This window comes from Prunus mume, linkage group LG4 (assembly GCF_029339155.1).
Source record: "Prunus mume cultivar Tortuosa linkage group LG4, ASM2933915v1, whole genome shotgun sequence".
Classification (NCBI taxonomy): Eukaryota; Viridiplantae; Streptophyta; class Magnoliopsida; order Rosales; family Rosaceae; genus Prunus; species Prunus mume.
The window spans coordinates 21,604,425-21,624,325 of NC_142701.1; the positions used below are offsets into that span (position 1 = coordinate 21,604,425).

The following is a 19,901-nucleotide window of genomic DNA, read 5'->3' on the forward strand; positions in this document are numbered from 1 at the left end:
AGGAGACTTCTATCTTAGTCAATCTTGGACGTTGGTTGCCTTTACTTCACAAATCACAACTTTTTAAATTTAAAACATAAAATTATATCCAATTTATTATAGAATTTAAAGTTTCAATCTTCCACACAAAAACAAAAGCATGGAAATGTAATAACTTTGGAAGCTTTTCAGTTTCCACACTTGTTTGAGTGGCTAGACATAAACGCTTGGCCCAATAAAAGGTTCGTATATAATAATTCCAAACAAAAACTAGCCCAAGCAGGACTTGTATTCGACCCATAAAGTCTAGAGACTCCCTCCGTCTGTAGGCATTTCAACCTCCAACCATCTCTCTGTTTTCCCTCTGTTTTTTCTGCTTTTCTGCTCTACAATTCACTATGAAGTGAAGAAATGCACAATTGGGTTTCTCTCTTTTTCCTCACCTTTTTTTCTGAGCTTAGTTGTTAATGACATAAAGGAAGAGAGGAGAGAGGTTTCTGCTGAGGTTTGGCTCTAAATGGGGGGTGAAGATAATTGGGACGGCGGCATAGCTATGGCACCAGCCATGATGATGGCTGCACAAAATACAGAGAGAGAAGAAGAGCAGTGGAGGAATTTTAACAACTCAGTCAATGCAGTTTCCTTGGGTTTTGTTGCTACTGCCATTCTCATATCAATGTTTCTTGTTATGGCTATTTTTGAGAGATTTTTCAGGCCCAGATCATCACATCTGCCTTCAACTTCTCGAACCACTCGTTTCGATCTCCAGCAACAGATTGTCTACCAGAATCCCAAGCTTGATCACCACTCTCCCAAAGTAAGCTTCATTTAATTTCTCTTGTTCACTGCTGAACTTTTTTACTTTCTTTTATGGGGGTGCAATTATAGCTAAGCTGATTCCAGTTTCACTGGATTTTGTTCAAAATGAAAATGGGTTTGTCATTCTCCACCAAAAACAAAAGTAAAAACAAAAAATAGTGTCACTAACAGAAGAAAGAACATAACAGAACCCTGTTTTTATTTGTAGAATTTGTTGTTGTCTTCTCTTTAGCTAATTGGGGGGTTAGTGGTTTTAATTTAAGTAACAATCTCATCAAGATGACAGTGAGTTATTTGGAGCTTCCATTTCTATAGTGGGCTGCATAGTTTATAGGATCTGCATTACTTGCAATCTTATTTGATTATTAATATCCCAAAACCCATGATTTTAAATCATGAAAATTTTATCATATTTTCATCATTTCAAACCATTTCTCATTATTAATGTTTGTAATGCTTTGTTGACTGTTCTTAATTTGTTTTTTTAGGTAGACTATCAAGCAATAAGTAGAGTCTTTGACTCAATTATTGATAAAATTATGAGATTTATATACTGATCAAGTACTTGTTCTTTGACCAACTACTGCCATGAACCCTGATTTTAAGCATGGGAATGGCAAAACTTAGCCACATGGTGCAAGGACCTATGTTCACCATGTGATTGATGTTCCAAATGTTTATGCCTTGTATGATCTCCAAAAACAGGCATACCACCAACTCATTTGTTTCTTATGCATAATAAAACAAATTATGTTCGGGTGCCACGTGTCCGTACGACATTGAGTGATCGATGAATTGTGAATATATTTTGATGTTTCATAGTTGAATTTGGTTTGTGAGAAGCCTTGATTTGAGGAGAGGGTTAAGTATTCTGCAGACAGCTTTAGTATTTTTAGAAGGTGTACAATTCACGTGAAGGAAATTTCTTATTGTTATTTGTTTACTTTTTGTTAACCCACTAGTGAAGGAGTGATTATCATATTCATATTCATGTTCTATTCTTGGATTGCAAGAATGATTAAGTAAAAGGGCTTGCTTTGCTGCATTTGAATCTTTAAAAGCCACCAACCACGCCAGAAAAGTGGCTTTCCTTGATTTGGATTTATTTGTAATTGCATGTTATTTGTGCTTTTGCGCTGTCTGTTAAGGAAATTGAGTTGTAAGACAGTTTTGTATTGAATTTGTGCAGATGACAAGTTATGCCAGAGAAGTTTCTGTGGTGATGCCTGGAGAAGATATTCCTACCTTCATTGCACATCCTGCACCTGCACCATGCCCCAGAGAGCGCGTCGCGTGGCCTCTGCATCAACACAAGCCATGCCTCAACCCCTCCTCCTCAAGCTGAATTTCTAGTCATACCTAGAAATTCAGCAGAATCATACCTAGTTTTCAACAAAAGTGCTTTTAGTTTCAGACATTATTAAAACTTGGGTTAGTTATTGACAATCACATTAGTGTTTTGAACCTAGGAAGGAAGCTAGTAACCAGAAACACTCATCATCAGCACAAGGATATGTAAATTCCACTTATGTATATGTTTTCTTGGTAGCTCATTTCAATTCTATGTAACTTAAGTTTGTGGCTTTGTTAGCCTGCGGTGGATGAAAATCAAATAACCATCCACAAATTGGTCCTGCCAATCCAGCCATAGTGTCTAAAGGACCTTACCTAAGTGTCACATATAAGGCTCTCACTATAAAATGACTCACTCAAACGAGCTAGCTTGGTTTTTCACCTTCTAAAGCCCAAAAGAAATGTTAGAGAGTTGGCTAAAAACCCAGAAAAGATTACCACTAAACCTATACAATTGAAGGCTTTTATTTTTTATTTAAATACCAAAAATAGTCTAAATTATCAAAAATTAATATAATCTACAGAAAGAGGAATTCAAACTTAGATGCAAAGGTGAGCTCACTGTCCTAATCAACTAGTCTAATCTACGCCTCTCAACTTTTAAAGTTACTAAAGAGAGATGGGAAAGACTACGTTGATTTACATTTACCAAACAAAAAAGAGGAAATTTCCTACCAAATCACCAAATGTTCCTGAGTACAGACCGTACAAGCAGAAACAAATTCTGGGGGACACTAGAAAGCCTTTGTATTATTTGTATGCAAAACCAAGACCAAAACCAAAAAAGTTACACCAAAACCAATGAAAGGGAAAGAACTAAAAAGTCTCTGTCTTTCCCACCGCCCATCCCATTCCATTCCAAGAGAAGATACCGCCAATTCGAGGAGGAGGACCATTTCCAGTCCAGTACATATCCCTAGACGATTTGCAAATCTCAACTTTTTGAACAAAATATTTTGAAAAAATAAAGTAAGAAAGAAAGGAGAAGAACATTGTTTTGCAGCCACAACTCAGCAAGTCAGCTCCTGCTGCTGCTGCTGCAATCCAACACACAACAAAGAAAGATTATTGGGTTTTAATTCACAATTAATCACAAGACAAAGTCCCAAAAACAAGGATGCTCAACACTAATTCACACAAAGATAAAGACACAACCCAATCCTGATGATGCCATATCCAGAGAATATATATACATTGTTTTTTGAAGCAAAAAAAATTTCCCATTTTTTCAAAAGCACTTCCCTTTTGCTATTTTAAGCTGCTCTAATCCACAATGCTTTCAAGAAAAGCCAAGAAAAACATTTCGCACAAAATGCAACCAGTAACCTAAAAAAGCAGACTCAGACAAAGATGAAGCATTCTAACTCGAGGGACTCATTCCCCTGCTTCTGGGGTTGCGAAACGCCGTCGTTTGATGGTTCCGCCTCCTTTTTAATTTGTTTACCCTCACTCTCCACTGCTCCCTGCTGCGATGAACTGCCACAGGCAGCGGCTCGTCCAGTCACCTTCGCCGGGCTCCTTCCTACAGCTGCCCGACCAGCGCCACCGGCCGTCCGAGTAGCTGGTGACCTCGACCGGGACGACACCGCATCACGCCTGACTCCGGTGGGGCCCGCGCCACGCTGCATGGTCCTCAGCTGACCCGATTCCCGCCCGCGAGACGACCTCGTTTCAGTCCGATTCCTCTTCCCCATTGGAGGTTCCGGCGCCCTCGCAGGGAGCTTGACTCCTTTTTCTCTCCGGCCGGCGAGTTCGCCGGAGTAAGGACGCTTGCAGCGTGCCGTCGTTGAAGAAGGCCCACTCGCCCTGTCTCTGTTTCCCACGTCTCTCTTCCGCTTGCTCGTAGCTTCGTCTTCTCTGGCGTCTGTAATGGTGGTTGTGGTGGTGGTTGTTGACAATGAGAAGCTCTCGCTTACCCCACAAAGGTCTGAAGCCTGAGAAGGCTCCTCAGAGAGCTCCTTGGGCTGCTCTGCTTGGAGTTTCGGAGGAACATGGGTGGGCTCTGCCTGGAGATTCGGAGGAAAATGGGTGAGCTCTGCCTGGGGATTCGGAGGAAAATGGATGGGTTCTGCTTGGGGTTGCGGAGGAAAATCGGGAAGCTCTTCTTGGAATTTCGGAGGCAGATGGGTGATTTGGTCTTGGGATATTTTGGGGATTTGGGGTTTGGAGATGGGGGTTTCGGAGAGAACCTCCTTCACTGACTCTTCTTCAACAACCGGTGGAGGATGTGGAGGCGGTGGCGGCGTCGAGGCTCTGAGTTGGGTTTTCTGGATATGGGTCGGGTCGGGTTCCGTCACCGAAGATCTAGCATGGAAGTGGCGGTTGTTGGGGCCATTTGGGTGGTGGTGAGGGTGTTGGTTTGGGGTCTTGGTGGTGCCGAGACAACAACCCATTTATGAGTTTTTATGGTTTGTGAAAGCAGGGATTATTTTCAGAGCGCTTTAGTGGAAGTTCGTAGTGGCTAGCTAGTGAGTAAGTGAGGGAGGGTTGGGTGGGAAAGAAAGATTTAAAATTTAACGGTCATAAATGGGAGGGGAGAGAGAGAGTGACTGGCGCAGAGACAGAGGTTTTAACCTTTAGGCTAAAAGACTATCTCCAAACAGCCAAGAGCTTTAGGGCAGAGATATTGATGATGGATTGATTGGTTTGGGCGTTCTGATGAGGATGAGGTCCTCTTCACTCTTCAGTTGCAAAGCTATGCAGCAAAAGCCTCATTGCATTGCAGGTAATGCTGACGTGACATATACATATACATATACATATATATATATATTTGTGTACGGTATATTCACCTCTCTCTCACCACAGCACGCTCAATGAATGATTATGGTTTCTCAGAGACTTGAAAAGGGAACCCCAAACGGAGCAACAAAAACTTTTTAGGAAAGGAATAGATAGATAGAAAACACAAAGGTTTCGTACGGGCAAAAATTTAGAAAAACAATGACAAAAGCAAAAGATGCCCATGCGCCACCAACATATCAAATATGGTCCCCAGATGCTAGAGTCGCTGATCTTCAATATAAAACGAAAGGATAACATATGGGCGTGAAGAAGACTCTAGTAGGTCCAGTACTAAGTCCTACTACTAACTAGTAGGTAGGTGGTTCAGGCCTGACCGAGGGAGGAGGACCCGCAACCAGTCTGGCGAACCTTCCTAGGATCATTGCAAGCTACAACATAAAAGAAGAGAGATTGTTTTCAAGTAAACTTTTGCGACAAGACGAATGATTTTGGCATATGCTATAAAGCCATTGCCATCAAGTAGACCCAAACATGTGGGACTCATAAGCAAGCATATATTATTAACTACACTGTGTAAAAGGATTGTATTGCAAGGCAGCTTCTTGCCATCCACATCAGTCGCTTCGTGTGTGTTTAGTGCCGAACGAGAATCAAAATAAAAAGGAGGAGCAGCATGTATAATGGATGTGGCATTGAAGAATAATCAATTATTCTTTCTATTAATAATTAACAGCAGCAATCACAGTGATATAAGACCTCAATAGAGCAGCGGAGCAGAGTGGTGTCTGATAATTACAATGAATTGAGCATACAACTGGAAGATATCATAACAAGACCATGTATGCTTGGGCGCTCTATAATCATCACTTGTACAATACACAGAGTACGCCGATGGAAAAGAATACAGACCGACGGTTTGTCGAAAGAGAACAAGGTAGGAAACAAACCCGCCTATCATGAGACAGAAAGATGCGAAGAAGTGGCCCGATCTGATTCTATCATTGACTTGATGTAGAATTCACCGGCTTTGTATGACGACCTGACCATGGGACCAGAAGCCACATATCGAAATCCCTGTTACATTCAAAATAAACCGTTGATTGAACTGGTATAGATACCATGGAATGAGATGGTATTGTATCAATTCATATATTCACGACACTCAGTTGTGTAGTTGTCCAAATATTCATAACACGATGTTACCACATCCAGAGTAAACCAGGCTCGATACAGCTGTTACCTTGCCTGATCCCTGATCTGGTTTCCAGGTATAGGACCTGGGAGCAACCAAAGCTGCCTAACGTGCTTGTAACCAAATTTATATGTGAGGTGGGCCAGAAGATCATTTGTTTATAAGTTAAGCTCAAGCATGACATGAGAGAGCAACTAATTATACCAGTGCTCAAACATTTTTTTTTTCTTCCAAACTACAAGAGAAAATGAGAAAACCTGTTTTGCAAAGAAACATCAAATAGCATAGCCAGCTTAGTTAAAATGATAAAAGCATACCATTTCCATGCCAAGAGCTCGATACTTCTCAAAAGCTTCAGGAGTAATGTATTCAGATACAGGCATATGGCGCTTCGAAGGACGCATGTATTGACCAAATGTCATCACATCAACACCTGCTGCTCTCACCTTCTCCATTGTCCTCACAACTTGATCAGGTGTTTCCCCACAACCTAACATTACTGAAGTCTTTGTTAGCGTTCCAGCAGGAGCATAATCTTTGGCCATCATTAGAACATCTAAAGATTGTTTAAAATTGGCACGATGATCCCGCACTGCCCTCTGAAGCTCTTCAACTGTCTCAATATTGTGAGCAAGAACATCTAATCCTGATGTTGCAACTTTCTCTACGCAGCTGGAGTCTCCCCGAAAATCAGGAACTACAAGACAACATGGCAAATCAACATCGCATATGGAAAACAAACAACAACGGAAAAGTCTAGACATAAAAGAACTGCAATCACATAATTTCCAGGTTTAACATCCGTTAGCTATAATCTCTTAACCATTCATTTATACATACAAAACGCAATCTTTAGTCCACTCAACATAATGTTCTGAATTCTATACTGAGTTGATTTCTATCATCCTAATTTAAACACTATTATTAACACAAATTCATAATCCAAAAAAAATAAAATAAAAGATAAAAATCATACCCAAAGCCTCAATTAGCATACTGGGTTTCAGCGTCTTCAACTTTTGCACGGTCTCCGCAAAATGCCCACTCCCTTGATCAGGCAAATCGTCCCGGTCCACGCTAGTAATCACCACATAATCCAAACCCCATGACGCGATTGCCTCCGCCACATTCGACGGTTCATTGGGGTCAGGAGGAGGTGGAGTCTTCGAAGTCTTCACATTACAAAATCTACAAATTTTAACACACAACCAAAAACTCCCATCAAAACAAAAACCAAAAAAGCACAGCGACTAGCTCTCAAGCGCATTTCATCGAACAACTTGCCTGCAACCGCGGGTGCACGTGTCACCGAGAATCATGATCGTAGCGGTGGCGGTGCCGGTCTCGCCGCCGGACCAGCACTCACCGAGGTTGGGACACTTGGCCTCCTCGCACACCGTGTGGAGCTTCAATTCTCTGAGCTTCTTCTTGATCTGAGTGTACTTTTGGCCGCCGGGAATTGACTCCTTCATCCATTTTGGCTTGGGGAGAGGGTTCTTCTTGGTTCCAACTTCGACGGAGTATGGGCCTTCGCCTTCCACGAAGTCCGTCAGAACTGGAGACTCGGCGATGAGGCGGGCCCGCAGGCCCGCCAGAGTCTGTGGGAATTGAGAGGAGGTTGTGGTGGTCGAGGGTGGGGTTTGGGTGGACGACGAGAAGGACCGCGTGGTCGATATTAGGGTTCGACCAACTAGGGTTGTGAACCGGGTCTGCATCTCTCGTCCGATGTGGGTTTTGCGATAATGTGATGAGCGATACGGAGAGATTCAGACGGTTCGAGGATGAGGAAGAAGGTGATGAGATTTGGTGGTTAGTTTGGTTGGCGCAGACAATTTTGGATCTGAAAACAATAGCCCATGTGTAACTCTATTAGGGCCTAATATTTTAGAGTAAATTGGGTTGGTTTGGGCCAATGGGGAGCCCAAAATATCAGAAACCCAGTAAGGCTAGCCTATGTTGAGCGGCTATCGAGGACCTGGGTTATAATGAGTCAACAATAGCTTTTCGATCAATGAACTCCTCAACATTAGATGGCTATATTGAACCCTCAACATAGCAAATGGCGTCTAGCCTAGTGGAAATTTGCAAACCATAAGTCTTATGTTCAAATTCTCATGGCATTATAGTTGTGTGGATGTGTAAGAAGTTTCACTCCTTTATAATTTAAATTATCGCTTATATTATAAAGAAAAAATAAATAAAAGCTCTCTCATAAACCTTGATGTACTAAAAATAACGCATATTTTTAATTACTTGAAATCAAGTAAATCATGAATTCGAGACAGATATTTTCATTTTTAGTTTTAGAGGAAGTAGTAAATTTGCATTAAAATTGTGAAAGGTTATATATTCGAGCGAACAAACGTGGCTTTATTAAAACCTTGCCCAGGAAAATCCAGTGAAACAAAACTTGGGACGAAGAAAAAAAAACGCTCCATAAAGACAACAAACAAAAACTCACGACAACTCCATAATATCATAGTCAGCTTGAAGAAACACATTGAGCCATGAAGGATCCCTTCAAACTAAATGTCTATAGACACACTACCTAAAGCAAACTTAACAAGTCTATCAGCCACACAATGTGTGCAATGTAACCTACACTATAACACAAATAAGTGATGAATTTACACTCTAGGATATATGTTAGTATCACATGAGGGTGAATAGGCCTGCAACATCTCATTGTAACTTCTCAAGCCACAATGTGTGCAATGTAACCTACACTATAATTAAATACATTAATAAAAACCTCGTGGACGTAACCCGATTCTCATTTCAATGGAGTTAGGTAAACAACATCAACCTCGTGGTCTTCTGTACATGTGTGGTTGTATTGTTTATCTCTTGTTTGTCCAATTTTTTTTAAGACATCAAAAATATAGTTTCAAAAAAAATACAATTTGGACATTATAATAACAGTAAATTAGTAACATCGCGGTGACAATGTCACTCGGTAGGTTGGAGCTTAGGCTCTACGCGTTGATAAAAAAATGAGATCTCTAAAAACAGAAAGTGTGCAAAAATATATTAAATTCAAGCGTGTCAATTTCCGATTGGGTGTTAATTGGCTTTCCCTTTTTGAAAATGACTCTTTTTGCAGCCAATAAGCTTGGGCATCATCCTTAAGTCGTCAACAAATAGCATCTACTCAAAGGTGCTGGGGCACCACCAAAGGTCCGACATATAAATAATAGATAAAAGGACAGAAGAAAGAAACAGCTTGTTGATATCTGTATATATCTTCAGGGATATATGTCCGTTAGATGTACATGACATGTATGCACTGATCAGACAGACCTGGAGAGAATTTGGACCAGTGCTTAGCTTATCATCCACTAAATTTTATATATCCTTATGAGTGTGACTTAACCAATTCTTATTCATGCCTAAGTTCAGTTACGAGGTTGCTTTCTATGTCTTTCTCCTCCAAACTCCAAGTACCAGATCTGCCCATTCATTAATATTATCTAATTTCCCCCAAATTTATATCTCCAGCCTTGTTCTTTATCTTTATTTTTATTTTTTATTCTCTTCATTTTGCCAGTCACGTGGATTAGGTTTAAATTAAGTTTAAAACTAATGACTGGCAATCCATGTGACAATACAATTGGGGATATTCCTTCACACTCATCTCATACAACGGTTTGATTCTTCCATCTTTCATTTTGTTTAATTAATGAGAAATAGATAATTCAAACTTGAGACATCGTTCAACATTAGAGAGATAATTAAACTAGATTAAGAGTTAGTTAGTATTCCATTTCTTTCTTTAAATCAACACGACTTGTAAGGGATTTTGCTCAGTGGTTAAAACCATTTAACATTGCACCCAAAGTCTGGTGATATTAAAGAAATCAAGTTTTGTTTTTTTTCCCCTCTTTTTGAGACATCGGGTCCTCCATGTCTGTATGTATTTTTCTTACACAAAATGATATTGAGATAAAAAAGAATCAATCACAATATACATCATATGTTGAGTTAAATGCTCTTAATTATTTAAATTACAGTATCAGTATAATTATCGTAGCTTGCCACGTGATATAATCAGCAGCTAAATAAGATTATCTCTTCATAATTTTTAACTATAAATTGGTTTAAGGAGGACCAAAAGCAATTAGCGCACTGTTTTCTGCTGAGGTGCTGTCCCCGTGGCATTGCTTTGCAAAACTCAAATTTTTTTTTTAAAAGACAAAAGAGACACTATAATATGAAGTAAAGGACGCAAGAAGTTGTAGTTTTCGGTCATTTTAGTCGGCTGCTCAACTGGCTATTATCAGGGGGATTCCGCCGCGATGAATGACAGCTAAAGACAGCCTACCTTTTTCGAGATCTGATTTTTCCATTTTCTTATGACTTATGACTCTTTTTTTTTCTTTTCGTCCGTTGGAAACCGATAGAGATAATAGAAAAATTTTACTTTTCTTAAAAGTCGCTTTTCCTCACCCTTAATTTTATTCCCCACACTCCACGTTATGACAAAAATTAACCTCCAACCCAAGTAACGCTCCTCATCCAAACAGGCTTTTAAACTCGTCCAATATTTTTGTTTTTGTTTTTTATTTTAAAAAAAATTTGGGAAAAAGTCCAAAATTGTGACCGTTTTCATGAAACATTTTATTTTCGTGACTATAAATATTGAAAAATAAGGGAAAAAATAAAAAAAAGATAAAACTATGTCCTCATAAATTGTGTGGGCTTTTAATTAGCTGGATGAAAAGCCCGTAACAATCATTCGACAGAACACGTGAAGCCCATGGAAAATCTGGAGGCTATTAATGACGTGTACTGTTTTTAGTGTAAACAAAATTTAATTTCCGCTTCCCTTAAATCACTTCGTCACGCTCACGCGGTATGCGTGAGGGAGCTGCCCATGCAAATACTCATCACTAATATTTTTGAATTTTTTATTATAAAAAAAGGGAGAAAAATATAGAACTAACATGCCAATGTTTTTCAAAGTTCATTCATTCCAAACTTCAAATAAATTATTTTTCGTAAACATAAAATTTTCCTATGTTACTAAAGAGAAGGTTTTTCAAAACTATGTATGTTTGATTCTTCCTATATTATATTTTTAGTGTGTTTATTGTTTGTTCTTTACGTGTACATTTTGAATTAGTTATTTTATTGTCTAAAGTATGTGTGTCTTACTTTGCCAGTTAGGTTTTGGTTCAACTCCCTCCTATTCTTTTTCTCTCCTTTACACATTTTAGTTCATCCAAACAAAGCAACTTTAATGGTTTATGTTTGAGTTGAAAATGCCAATAGATCTCATCACAATGAAAGATTTCAAACGAATTAAAAGAACATTCAAAAGAAAATTGTATATTTTGTGCTAACATTATGGGCCTGCATTTCACAAAAATAATGTGAAATTTGTATATTTTTGTGTATTTCACGTAAATTTAGTGCAGATTATATGCGCTCACAAACTTAAAATGTATTTTTATGTAAACAAACTGATTAACTTTTTTTCCGATTGAATGGAGGAGGAGATAGTATCCAAACAAAAACAAATTAGCGAAGTGAGACCATATTTATCATCATGGAGAGAACATAAAATGGCAATTAGGAGAGCTCATTTAGGTAACTGATTAATCTGGATTACATATTTTATCCATTAAATATGAGTCAGAAAAAAAAAAACGAAGTCAATGATATTACAAGATAAAATTATAAATCTCCGAAAAAGGAAATAAAACCGACGCGCGCGCCATAACGAGCGTGGGCTTTATGCTCAACCTTTCATACAAATAGATATGTATGACTTACGCGCACGCAGATACATTGTTCCCGAGTTGAAGTTTAGAGAGAGAAAGAGAGATAGTGGTCAGAGAGAGAAAGAAAGAAAGCAAAGAAAGAGAGAGAAGAGTTTCAGAGCTTCACAGCACCTCCTTTTCTTCTCCTTCCTCACTGTACCTTTATACATTTTCCTCTGCCTTTTTCCAACTTTTTCTTTTCTTCCAAGGCTAAAAAGGATTAATATTGGTAATTGTTAATTCGAATTATGATGTAATAATTCTGTTTAAGTGCCTCACTTACATTGCTTACTTCATTTGAATCTTAGCTCTTAAGTTCTTTTTTTACTCCTGTTAAATTCTACATTTAAACAAACTTTATCCACAAAGCTCTCTGCATTTTTCCTCACTGCTGCTTCTTGCTTCATTTACTTCAATTTCCTTCAGCATTTGCTTAATTCTTTTCTCTCTCCACTTTCTCTGTAAGTTCAGGCCATTGTTTTTACACGAATCATTTACCTGTGTGTGTGTGAAATTATGATGTTGTTTGTCTGTGAGTTTTGGCAAGTGGGTTTGCTAACTTTTTTGTGGCCAGTTAGGATCACGAGGGCTGCTTTCTGTTTGGATATTAATATTTTATTTTAATTATGTGATTTTTGTTTTTGGTTTATTTTTCAGATTGGAGGATGATTTGTGAGTGATAGCTTATGAAAAAGGGAATTGAGAAGTAAACTTCAGCTTGGGATCAATGGGTAGGAAGAGATCTGTGTTAGAGTACAAGAACTTGAAGATCCATGGACAGGTTTCATTGGGGTTGATATTGATCTGCTTGGCTCAAGTTTCTCTTGGAGCGACTAGTCCTACTGATGGTAAGCCTCTTCCCATTTTTATTTAATGGCCATTCTTCAGCATTAAAATTCTTATGTGGGAAAATGAGTGGGTGTTCAAGTTCTAAATCTTGGTATTATTGTTATGACTGGATTTCTCAGATAATCAAAACTCATTATTCTGTTGTTTCTGTGTATAACTTTGTGTATGTCTTTTTTTTTTCCCTACTTATTTCAAAGAAAATAAAATCTTTTGATAATGTGATTCGGCGGCGGCGGCGGCGTCGTCGTTTTCAGCAATTGAATGCTTTATTCTAGTGTAATTGTTTGTGCAAACATGTTTCCTTGACTAGTTCTAAATTTTTATAGTTAACTGGAGCTACAAACACTTATTATCTGCGCTTACTTCTGGTTTGGTCAGTTGCTGCAATTAACAACTTACATGCTGCACTTGGCACGCCTGTTCTTCCCGGGTGGACTTCAGCTGGAGGAGACCCATGTGGTGAAACATGGCAAGGCGTTCAGTGTAACGATTCTGTAATATTAAGAATGTATGTTAGTCTCTTTCTTCGACTTCTTTTGTTGACAGGTCGTTCTCAACATGTTAATTTTCAGCTGTCTCATGATTATAATGATTTTATAGAGTTCTTAATGGCGCTAATTTGGGAGGACAACTGGGTGAAAACTTAGGAATGTTTGCTTCAATACAGGCAATGTAAGTTGTACTCTCTCTCTGGTGGAACTTTATGTGTGTGTGTGTGTGTGTGTGTGTGTAATGTTGTTTTATTATATCTTATGCTCCAAGTTATATCTTGATTCAGTGTCATTAAAATCCTTTAGTCTTCATTTTAAGAGATAACAGGCAAATTAGGAAGATATGCATGAAGGGGTGGTTGTGAGTGGATTTAGGTTTGGTTAGTATGTATGTAGGGGCTTTTTGTGCATGCACAATGGGTTTTACTTTAATCTTTGTGCTTGTAAGTTTTTGTTTTTGTTTTACTCTTAAGTTGTTATCTTTGGATGATAGTGTGGAGCACACGGACATTATATACTAGCTTTTATCCAGAATGCTCATTAGGATGATAGTTTTGCATTTGCAAAGGTGACTTGTTTAGTCTGTGCGTGGTCGAGGGTAGAATGCAAAATGTTGGGGAAAGATCTAGGACTAGCTTTCCTCATATTATGATATCTTGCATTTCTTCATATATAAGTTTTTTCTTTTTGAAATTTTGATACATTTGTGGATTATTGACATTGGTGTTTATGTGCAGAGATCTAAGCAACAACCATATTGGGGGAAGTATTCCATCCAATTTACCTGTTAGCTTGCGAAACTTGTATGTTCAACCCTCTTATGAAATTATAATTTTATACTGCATATGTCAAATATTAGCCTGAGACTGCTGATTATTTCCTATCTATTATGCTCACGTATGCAAAACATATGATAGTCTATACCTTTGGCAGTTTTCTTTCAGCTAACCAATTCACTGGAAGCATCCCAGATTCTCTAGCTTCGTTGGCTGAACTCACAGACATGTATGTCATTTTCTTGCTTTTGGTACAGCAGCTCTCAGTTTTTTTATAGGATTGTTTCTAAGATAAGCTATTTTGCCAATCAGGTCTCTTAACAATAATCTTTTAACTGGAGAAATACCAGATTCCTTTCAGAGCATCACAGGGTTGATCAATTTGTAGGTTCTTATTCTGAACTTTTCAGGCTTATATTTCCCAGTTTTACTTTTGTACGCTTTTCAGGCTTATACACACATTTAACCTTTGCAGAGATTTGTCCAGTAACAATTTGAGCGGGCAACTGCCACCCTCTCTAAAAAGCCTAATATCTCTGACCACTCTGTGAGTATCTTGTCTAAGTAAGCCTTATTTATTATGCATCTTCTGTGTCGATAAATAGAGCTAACTCCTCTATTGGCAGACATTTGCAGAACAATCAGCTGTCTGGAACCCTAGACGTTTTGCAGGATCTTCCCCTAAGTGACCTGTAATCATCTAAACAATTCATTTTATTTTTCATATACAGAATTCAGAAGTTTCTAGTTCTATCTTGCCTTCTCATTTTCAACATTCCTTTCCCATTATAAATGATTTTTCTTCCTTACTAAACAGGAATATAGAGAATAACCTTTTCGCTGGACCCATACCTGAAAAGTTGCTGAATATCCCAAATTTCAGGTGAGCCTTATGGAGTACAAAAGTTTGAAGAGATTACTTGCAGTTTCACACACATTGTAGACTTGTCCTTAAATGAAGCATTAAGTTCTGTTGCAGTATATCATATGCAGAATCTAAGTTGTTGATCTTTGTTATACATTGTTATCAAGGAAAGAGAGCTTGATAATTTGGATACTATAATTGTTTTTCCACATAACTAATTCTTATATGCTTAATGCAGAAAAGATGGGAATCCATTTAATTCTTCTATTGCTCCAGTCCCTCCACCCACATCTCTGTTGACTCCACCCCCACCTCCAGTGTCTTTTTGGGGACCACCTACTGGAAAACCACCTGGCAGAACACCTGGAAGAACACCTGGGAAACAGGCTGATGGACCATCTTCAAAAGATACATCAAATTCTGGAAAATCAAAGAAATTTTTAACTACTAAAAGGGTAGTTGGGATATCAATTGGTGGGGTCTTGCTTTTTGTTATTTTGGTACTAGCAATTTTGTTTTTTATGCCAAGACGTGGCAGAAGAGAAGAGGCGGACAGAATTTCCAAGCGGCATCAAATAGGTGCATATATAGGTGACAGGGAGAACCCTCCCAGGGACAATGGTTCCTTGGTTCAACCAACAAATCTAATACAGAAAGGCAAATTCTCACACTTTTTTTATTCAATCTAATTTAAGTAGTTCTTTCTTGGATCGTTCATATTTATGCATCTTATTGTAAGCAACTCACTAAAATTATGGTGAACAGTTCCGAAAGAGGCAGTTGTGAGGCCCAAAGAGGATAATGAAACAGAAACCAGAAGAACATGGGCAATTCCAAAGCCAAATGATGAGCAAGATAGAAATGTCCAAAGGACGGGCACAGTAACAAGGCAAGAGTCTGATTTGAGTGCACTTGATATGTATTTGACGCCTCCTCCTCCTCCTCCCCCTCCTCCCCCTCCTCCACCACCACCTGTTGAGAAGGTCATTGTGAAGCCATTTGTGCCAACTGAACTGCCTAAACTGAAGCCTTCCACTAAAAATCCAAACCTTGCAATTTTTGCGAAGTCTTTTACCATTGCTTCCCTTCAGCAATATACAAACAGCTTTTCTCCTGATAATCTTCTAGGAGCAGGCATGCTGGGAAGTGTCTATAGGGCACAGCTTCCTAATGGAAAGGTCTGTTTCTGATTTATGAATTGGTTTTGCTTTATTGCAACTACTTCATGGATGAGTAGTTGACTGAAATTTGTGTTAGGTGCTTGTTATTTTGCACTTTTGTAGTATTGTTGTGCTAGGTCCACCAGCATTGATTGATTGTTTTAAACAGCCTTCTTGTTTATCAATTTATTTATTATCTGCTATTTGTACTTCCAACCATCTGAGTTTTTTCTCTGAACAGTATGATTGATCTAGTATCAAAATAACCACATGGAATGGGTGCATTGAATTCATTATATGTAGATTCAATCCTTCATGTTCATTCTGTGATAAGTTTCTAGCAAATGATTTGATGTGTAGAGAGTTTCCATTTTCAATGAAATCTAGTGTCAAGCTTGATAAATAAGCAAATTCAGGGTGATCAAAAGCAAGCTGTCAAACTTGATAAGCAAACTGAGGAGGACGTCATAATATCTATTGGATTTCACCTTTTAAGCAGATAAGAAGAAACAGATATGCTTTATAAAGACATAAAATTAGATGCAGTCTTATCGACATTTTGCAAAAATATATTGGCTTGGGAGAAAGAGTTTCACGAAGAGAATTATTATTATTTTTTTTTTCTGTGTCATGTGCTTTTATCTCATGGAATCAAGCAGTTTCTGTTTATATGTACAGAACAGTTCAGAAACTGACATTAATCTTTTGGGATGCTTTTGTAGCTACTTGCAGTCAAGAAATTGGACAAGAGAGCTTCCAGTCAGCAGAAGGATGATGAGTTTCTTGAACTGGTAAACAACATTGACAGAATCAGGCATGCTAATGTTGTTGAGCTCATCGGTTACTGTGCAGAGCATGGTCAAAGGCTTCTTATCTACGAGTACTGCAGTAATGGTTCACTGCATGATGCTCTGCACGTAGATGATGAATTTAAGAAGAAACTGCCATGGAATGCTCGTATTAGAATGGCACTTGGAGCTGCAAGAGCCTTAGAGTGAGTACCAATTGCAATGGCAATTTCTGAACCCACTCATGTAGACCTTTTTTGTCCCTGATCATATGGTGATAGGAGCTGCAGTGAGTATAACTCTGTCTTTGTTTTGTTTGAGTAGGTATTTACATGAGGTCTGTCAGCCAGCTATTGTACACAGGAATTTCAAGTCTGCCAACCTTCTCCTTGATGATGACCTTTCCGTGCGCGTTTCTGACTGTGGCTTGGCTCCATTGATATCATCAGGTTCTGTAAGTCAGGTAAGTCATATTTCTACATTTTTTTTTGCAGGTATTTTTTTCCTACAACAGTGTGGGTCATGAGACCAACATTGACAATTTAAGGGTTTTTTTTTGGAGGACATGTATTGTATTCCTTCAACATGGATTTAAATAGCAAGAGAATTTGGTTCAGTGAATGCTTTCTCCATTGTGATTATATATAGATATAGTCTAGATATATAAATAGCCTTCAGAATGAGCATTGTTTAGGAAAAAGAAAGAGTAAGAATGTAAATGATTTCTTTGCATTTTAAATGAATGTAATTGTGCATTCTTAAGTGAGCCAATATTGCTTTTCTTTCCCAGATGGTTTTGTAGCTTTAGCTCATTCGTATTGGTTGATTTGCATTTCTCAGATGCTTTTGTAGCTTTAGGTCATTCATGTTGGTTGATTTCGCTTTCTGATCTTGAAGCTTGCTTATGTCCAGACCACTCTTCCGTATTACTTCTTTTTCAAAAGGCATGCAGTGTTTCGATTGTCTGCTTAGGCTTTAGGTCATTCCTATTGGTTGATTTGCAATGTGGAACAATTGAACGAATGATGACTACTTATGGTCATCACCAGTACTACTTATTACTACTACTAAATTGCTTCGTACTTTCAGTTGTCAGGACATCTGCTATCGGCTTATGGTTACGGAGCTCCAGAATTCGAGTCAGGAATTTATACTCATCAGAGTGATGTTTACAGCTTTGGGGTGGTAATGCTGGAATTATTAACAGGCCGGAAGTCCCATGACAGGTGAAAGACTAGCAAATTCAAGTTCTTAATTGCATTCTCGCATTATTCCACCAACCCCTGCTTAATTTATTTTTGGATTTGAAAATTTGAGTTTACAGCACGAGGAATCGAGGGGAGCAATTCCTTGTTAGATGGGCCACTACTCAGCTTCATGACATCGATGCATTATCAAGGATGGTCGATCCTTCTCTAAATGGACAATATCCTACGAAGTCTTTATCAAACTTTGCAGACATTATAGCTCGATGTGTTCAGGTAAGCAATGTCATTTTTGACATCGTAAGTTATACAGTTAAGTTAGACTTAGTTTTATGGAATTTGTGACAAAATATACTTCAAAAAGGGCACCATTGGGTTGGTAAACTTAGCTTACCTGGTATCTCTGTTCAATAAAGATAGAATGCTTCGAATGCTCAAAAACACAAGTTTGATTTGCCACATTAGTGGGACGTGAGCCCCATTATACTTTTAGTTGTTATTCACCGCCTCGACTCCAAAGAGAACTATAATCCTAAAAATGTGAATTGTATTTTACAGTCGGAGCCAGAGTTCAGGCCACTGATGTCTGAAGTCGTGCAAGACCTATTAGACATGATACGGCGAGAGCCTCAAGGCAGTGGATCAAGTGAAGATTGACTTTTTGTGAAATGAAGACCTAATGACCAGATTATCAATGATGGGGGGTGCGTTGGTTGTGACTACTGCTAGAACCAAGAAGATACATACTTTGTAAACAGGCTGCAGATGATGGCTCCAAACTTACACCACCAATATCTGCGTCGCAAGCTTCTTTACTGCGACCAGCTGCACAAAGTTCTGGATGTGAACATTCCAACAGTCCGATTTTGGTGTTCAATACTCTGTGGTCATTCTATTGTTTGTCTGTCCTGCAAAGTTGAGCTAACCCAATTGTTTAGCTATTATTATTTGTCAATTGTCACTATAAATTCTTGGTAGTGAAACGTTTTCGGCTAGCTCTGTGATGCCTCACGAACTTGGTTTCTACCGATTCAAAATGTAATCTATTCCATTTTATAACACATATACATCATGAGCTTTGTAAAGGATTGGTTAAATTCGATTTTCTTCGCCATTTCAGGTTGTTAGGGCATTTGCCTGTGTAGTTTTACTATTTTAGCAACATCTTCTGACTGCACCAGCGGCGAAGTCATCTAACATGGCAATGTGGGTCCTACACTCATTCATACCACGACTGATGCTAGCACTTTTCTCAACTATTGAATTCGGCATTTGGATTTCCGTGTATGAGAACTGTGAGTGTGAGGGAGGTGGACTCATTGTCCTGATCAACAGGCCTAACCTAACCCATGTATACAAATGCAAAAGATAATACAACCGTAATTGTGGTTTAATCCAATCCAACTAATGCACAATTAGCTCCTTGAAGATTGGGAGCTCCTTGACTATCATGGTCAATTACTGTCTTGAGGATTAGAAGTTAATTATAACCAGCGGTTAATTGATGCCACTTTTAATTGGTGTTAAAACTAATTTGTTACCTCAGTGAATTGTGGTTTTACTTAATGACCGCTATTCACGCTCCCTCAATGCACTCCCACAGTGCAAGGCCACCACAAGGGTTAAGCGCGAATATCTCCTCCTTTTCCTTCTATAGATATTTACTTCTCAAATATTTATTTATTTTCGACAATACATTATAAATAATAAACATTGTGAGCGTGACAGTCTTATAATGTATATAAATTATAAATACCACTAAATATATTAAAAACCGATTTAAAAATATTTTAAAAAAATTGTCTCCAAATCTTACTGTAGAGAAATAAATATTATTAAAATATAGTTTTGCCCCATTTTTTATTGTCTGAAATATTCTCTTAAAGGCCCCACGCCACGTACAGTATTAAGTTACAG

At 38.4% G+C, this 19,901-nt stretch overlaps 4 protein-coding genes across 6 annotated transcripts; 2 read left to right on the forward strand and 2 right to left on the reverse strand.

The window, feature by feature from the left end:
* Nucleotides 1-349: 349 nt before the first annotated feature.
* Nucleotides 350-2,375, forward strand: LOC103329540 (uncharacterized). The gene is made up of 2 exons (XM_008232022.2): nt 350-796; nt 1,988-2,375. The coding sequence occupies exons 1-2, from the start codon at nt 497-499 to the stop codon at nt 2,141-2,143; spliced, it is 456 nt and encodes a 151-aa protein (XP_008230244.2). The 5' UTR covers nt 350-496; the 3' UTR covers nt 2,144-2,375.
* Nucleotides 2,376-3,296: 921 nt separating this feature from the next.
* LOC103329539 (uncharacterized) lies at nt 3,297-4,679 on the reverse strand. Its single transcript, XM_008232019.3, has one exon. The coding sequence runs from the start codon at nt 4,542-4,544 to the stop codon at nt 3,492-3,494; it is 1,053 nt and encodes a 350-aa protein (XP_008230241.1). The 5' UTR covers nt 4,545-4,679; the 3' UTR covers nt 3,297-3,491.
* Nucleotides 4,680-5,588: 909 nt separating this feature from the next.
* LOC103329538 (lipoic acid synthase 1) lies at nt 5,589-7,907 on the reverse strand. Its single transcript, XM_008232018.3, has 4 exons — nt 7,373-7,907; nt 7,065-7,276; nt 6,406-6,785; nt 5,589-5,970 (listed from the first exon to the last, which is right to left on the reverse strand). Exons 1-4 carry the CDS (start codon nt 7,801-7,803, stop codon nt 5,851-5,853), a joined length of 1,143 nt encoding a protein of 380 aa, XP_008230240.3. The 5' UTR covers nt 7,804-7,907; the 3' UTR covers nt 5,589-5,850.
* Nucleotides 7,908-11,871: 3,964 nt separating this feature from the next.
* Nucleotides 11,872-19,098, forward strand: LOC103329536 (protein STRUBBELIG-RECEPTOR FAMILY 3). Of its 3 annotated transcripts, none has more exons than XM_008232016.2 (17): nt 11,872-12,079; nt 12,508-12,698; nt 13,078-13,207; nt 13,300-13,371; nt 13,928-13,993; nt 14,124-14,195; nt 14,279-14,350; nt 14,442-14,513; nt 14,593-14,658; nt 14,784-14,849; nt 15,070-15,488; nt 15,597-16,009; nt 16,714-16,985; nt 17,104-17,242; nt 17,869-18,005; nt 18,104-18,260; nt 18,543-19,098. In XM_008232016.2, the coding sequence occupies exons 2-17, from the start codon at nt 12,578-12,580 to the stop codon at nt 18,639-18,641; spliced, it is 2,373 nt and encodes a 790-aa protein (XP_008230238.2). In that variant the 5' UTR covers nt 11,872-12,079; nt 12,508-12,577; the 3' UTR covers nt 18,642-19,098. The 3 variants fall into 3 exon arrangements, with proteins under 3 accessions (XP_008230238.2, XP_016649461.2, XP_008230239.2); XM_016793975.2 differs by having other exon boundaries at nt 11,875-12,079; nt 13,026-13,207; XM_008232017.3 differs by lacking the exon at nt 11,872-12,079 and adding an exon at nt 12,171-12,311.
* Nucleotides 19,099-19,901: the final 803 nt, after the last annotated feature.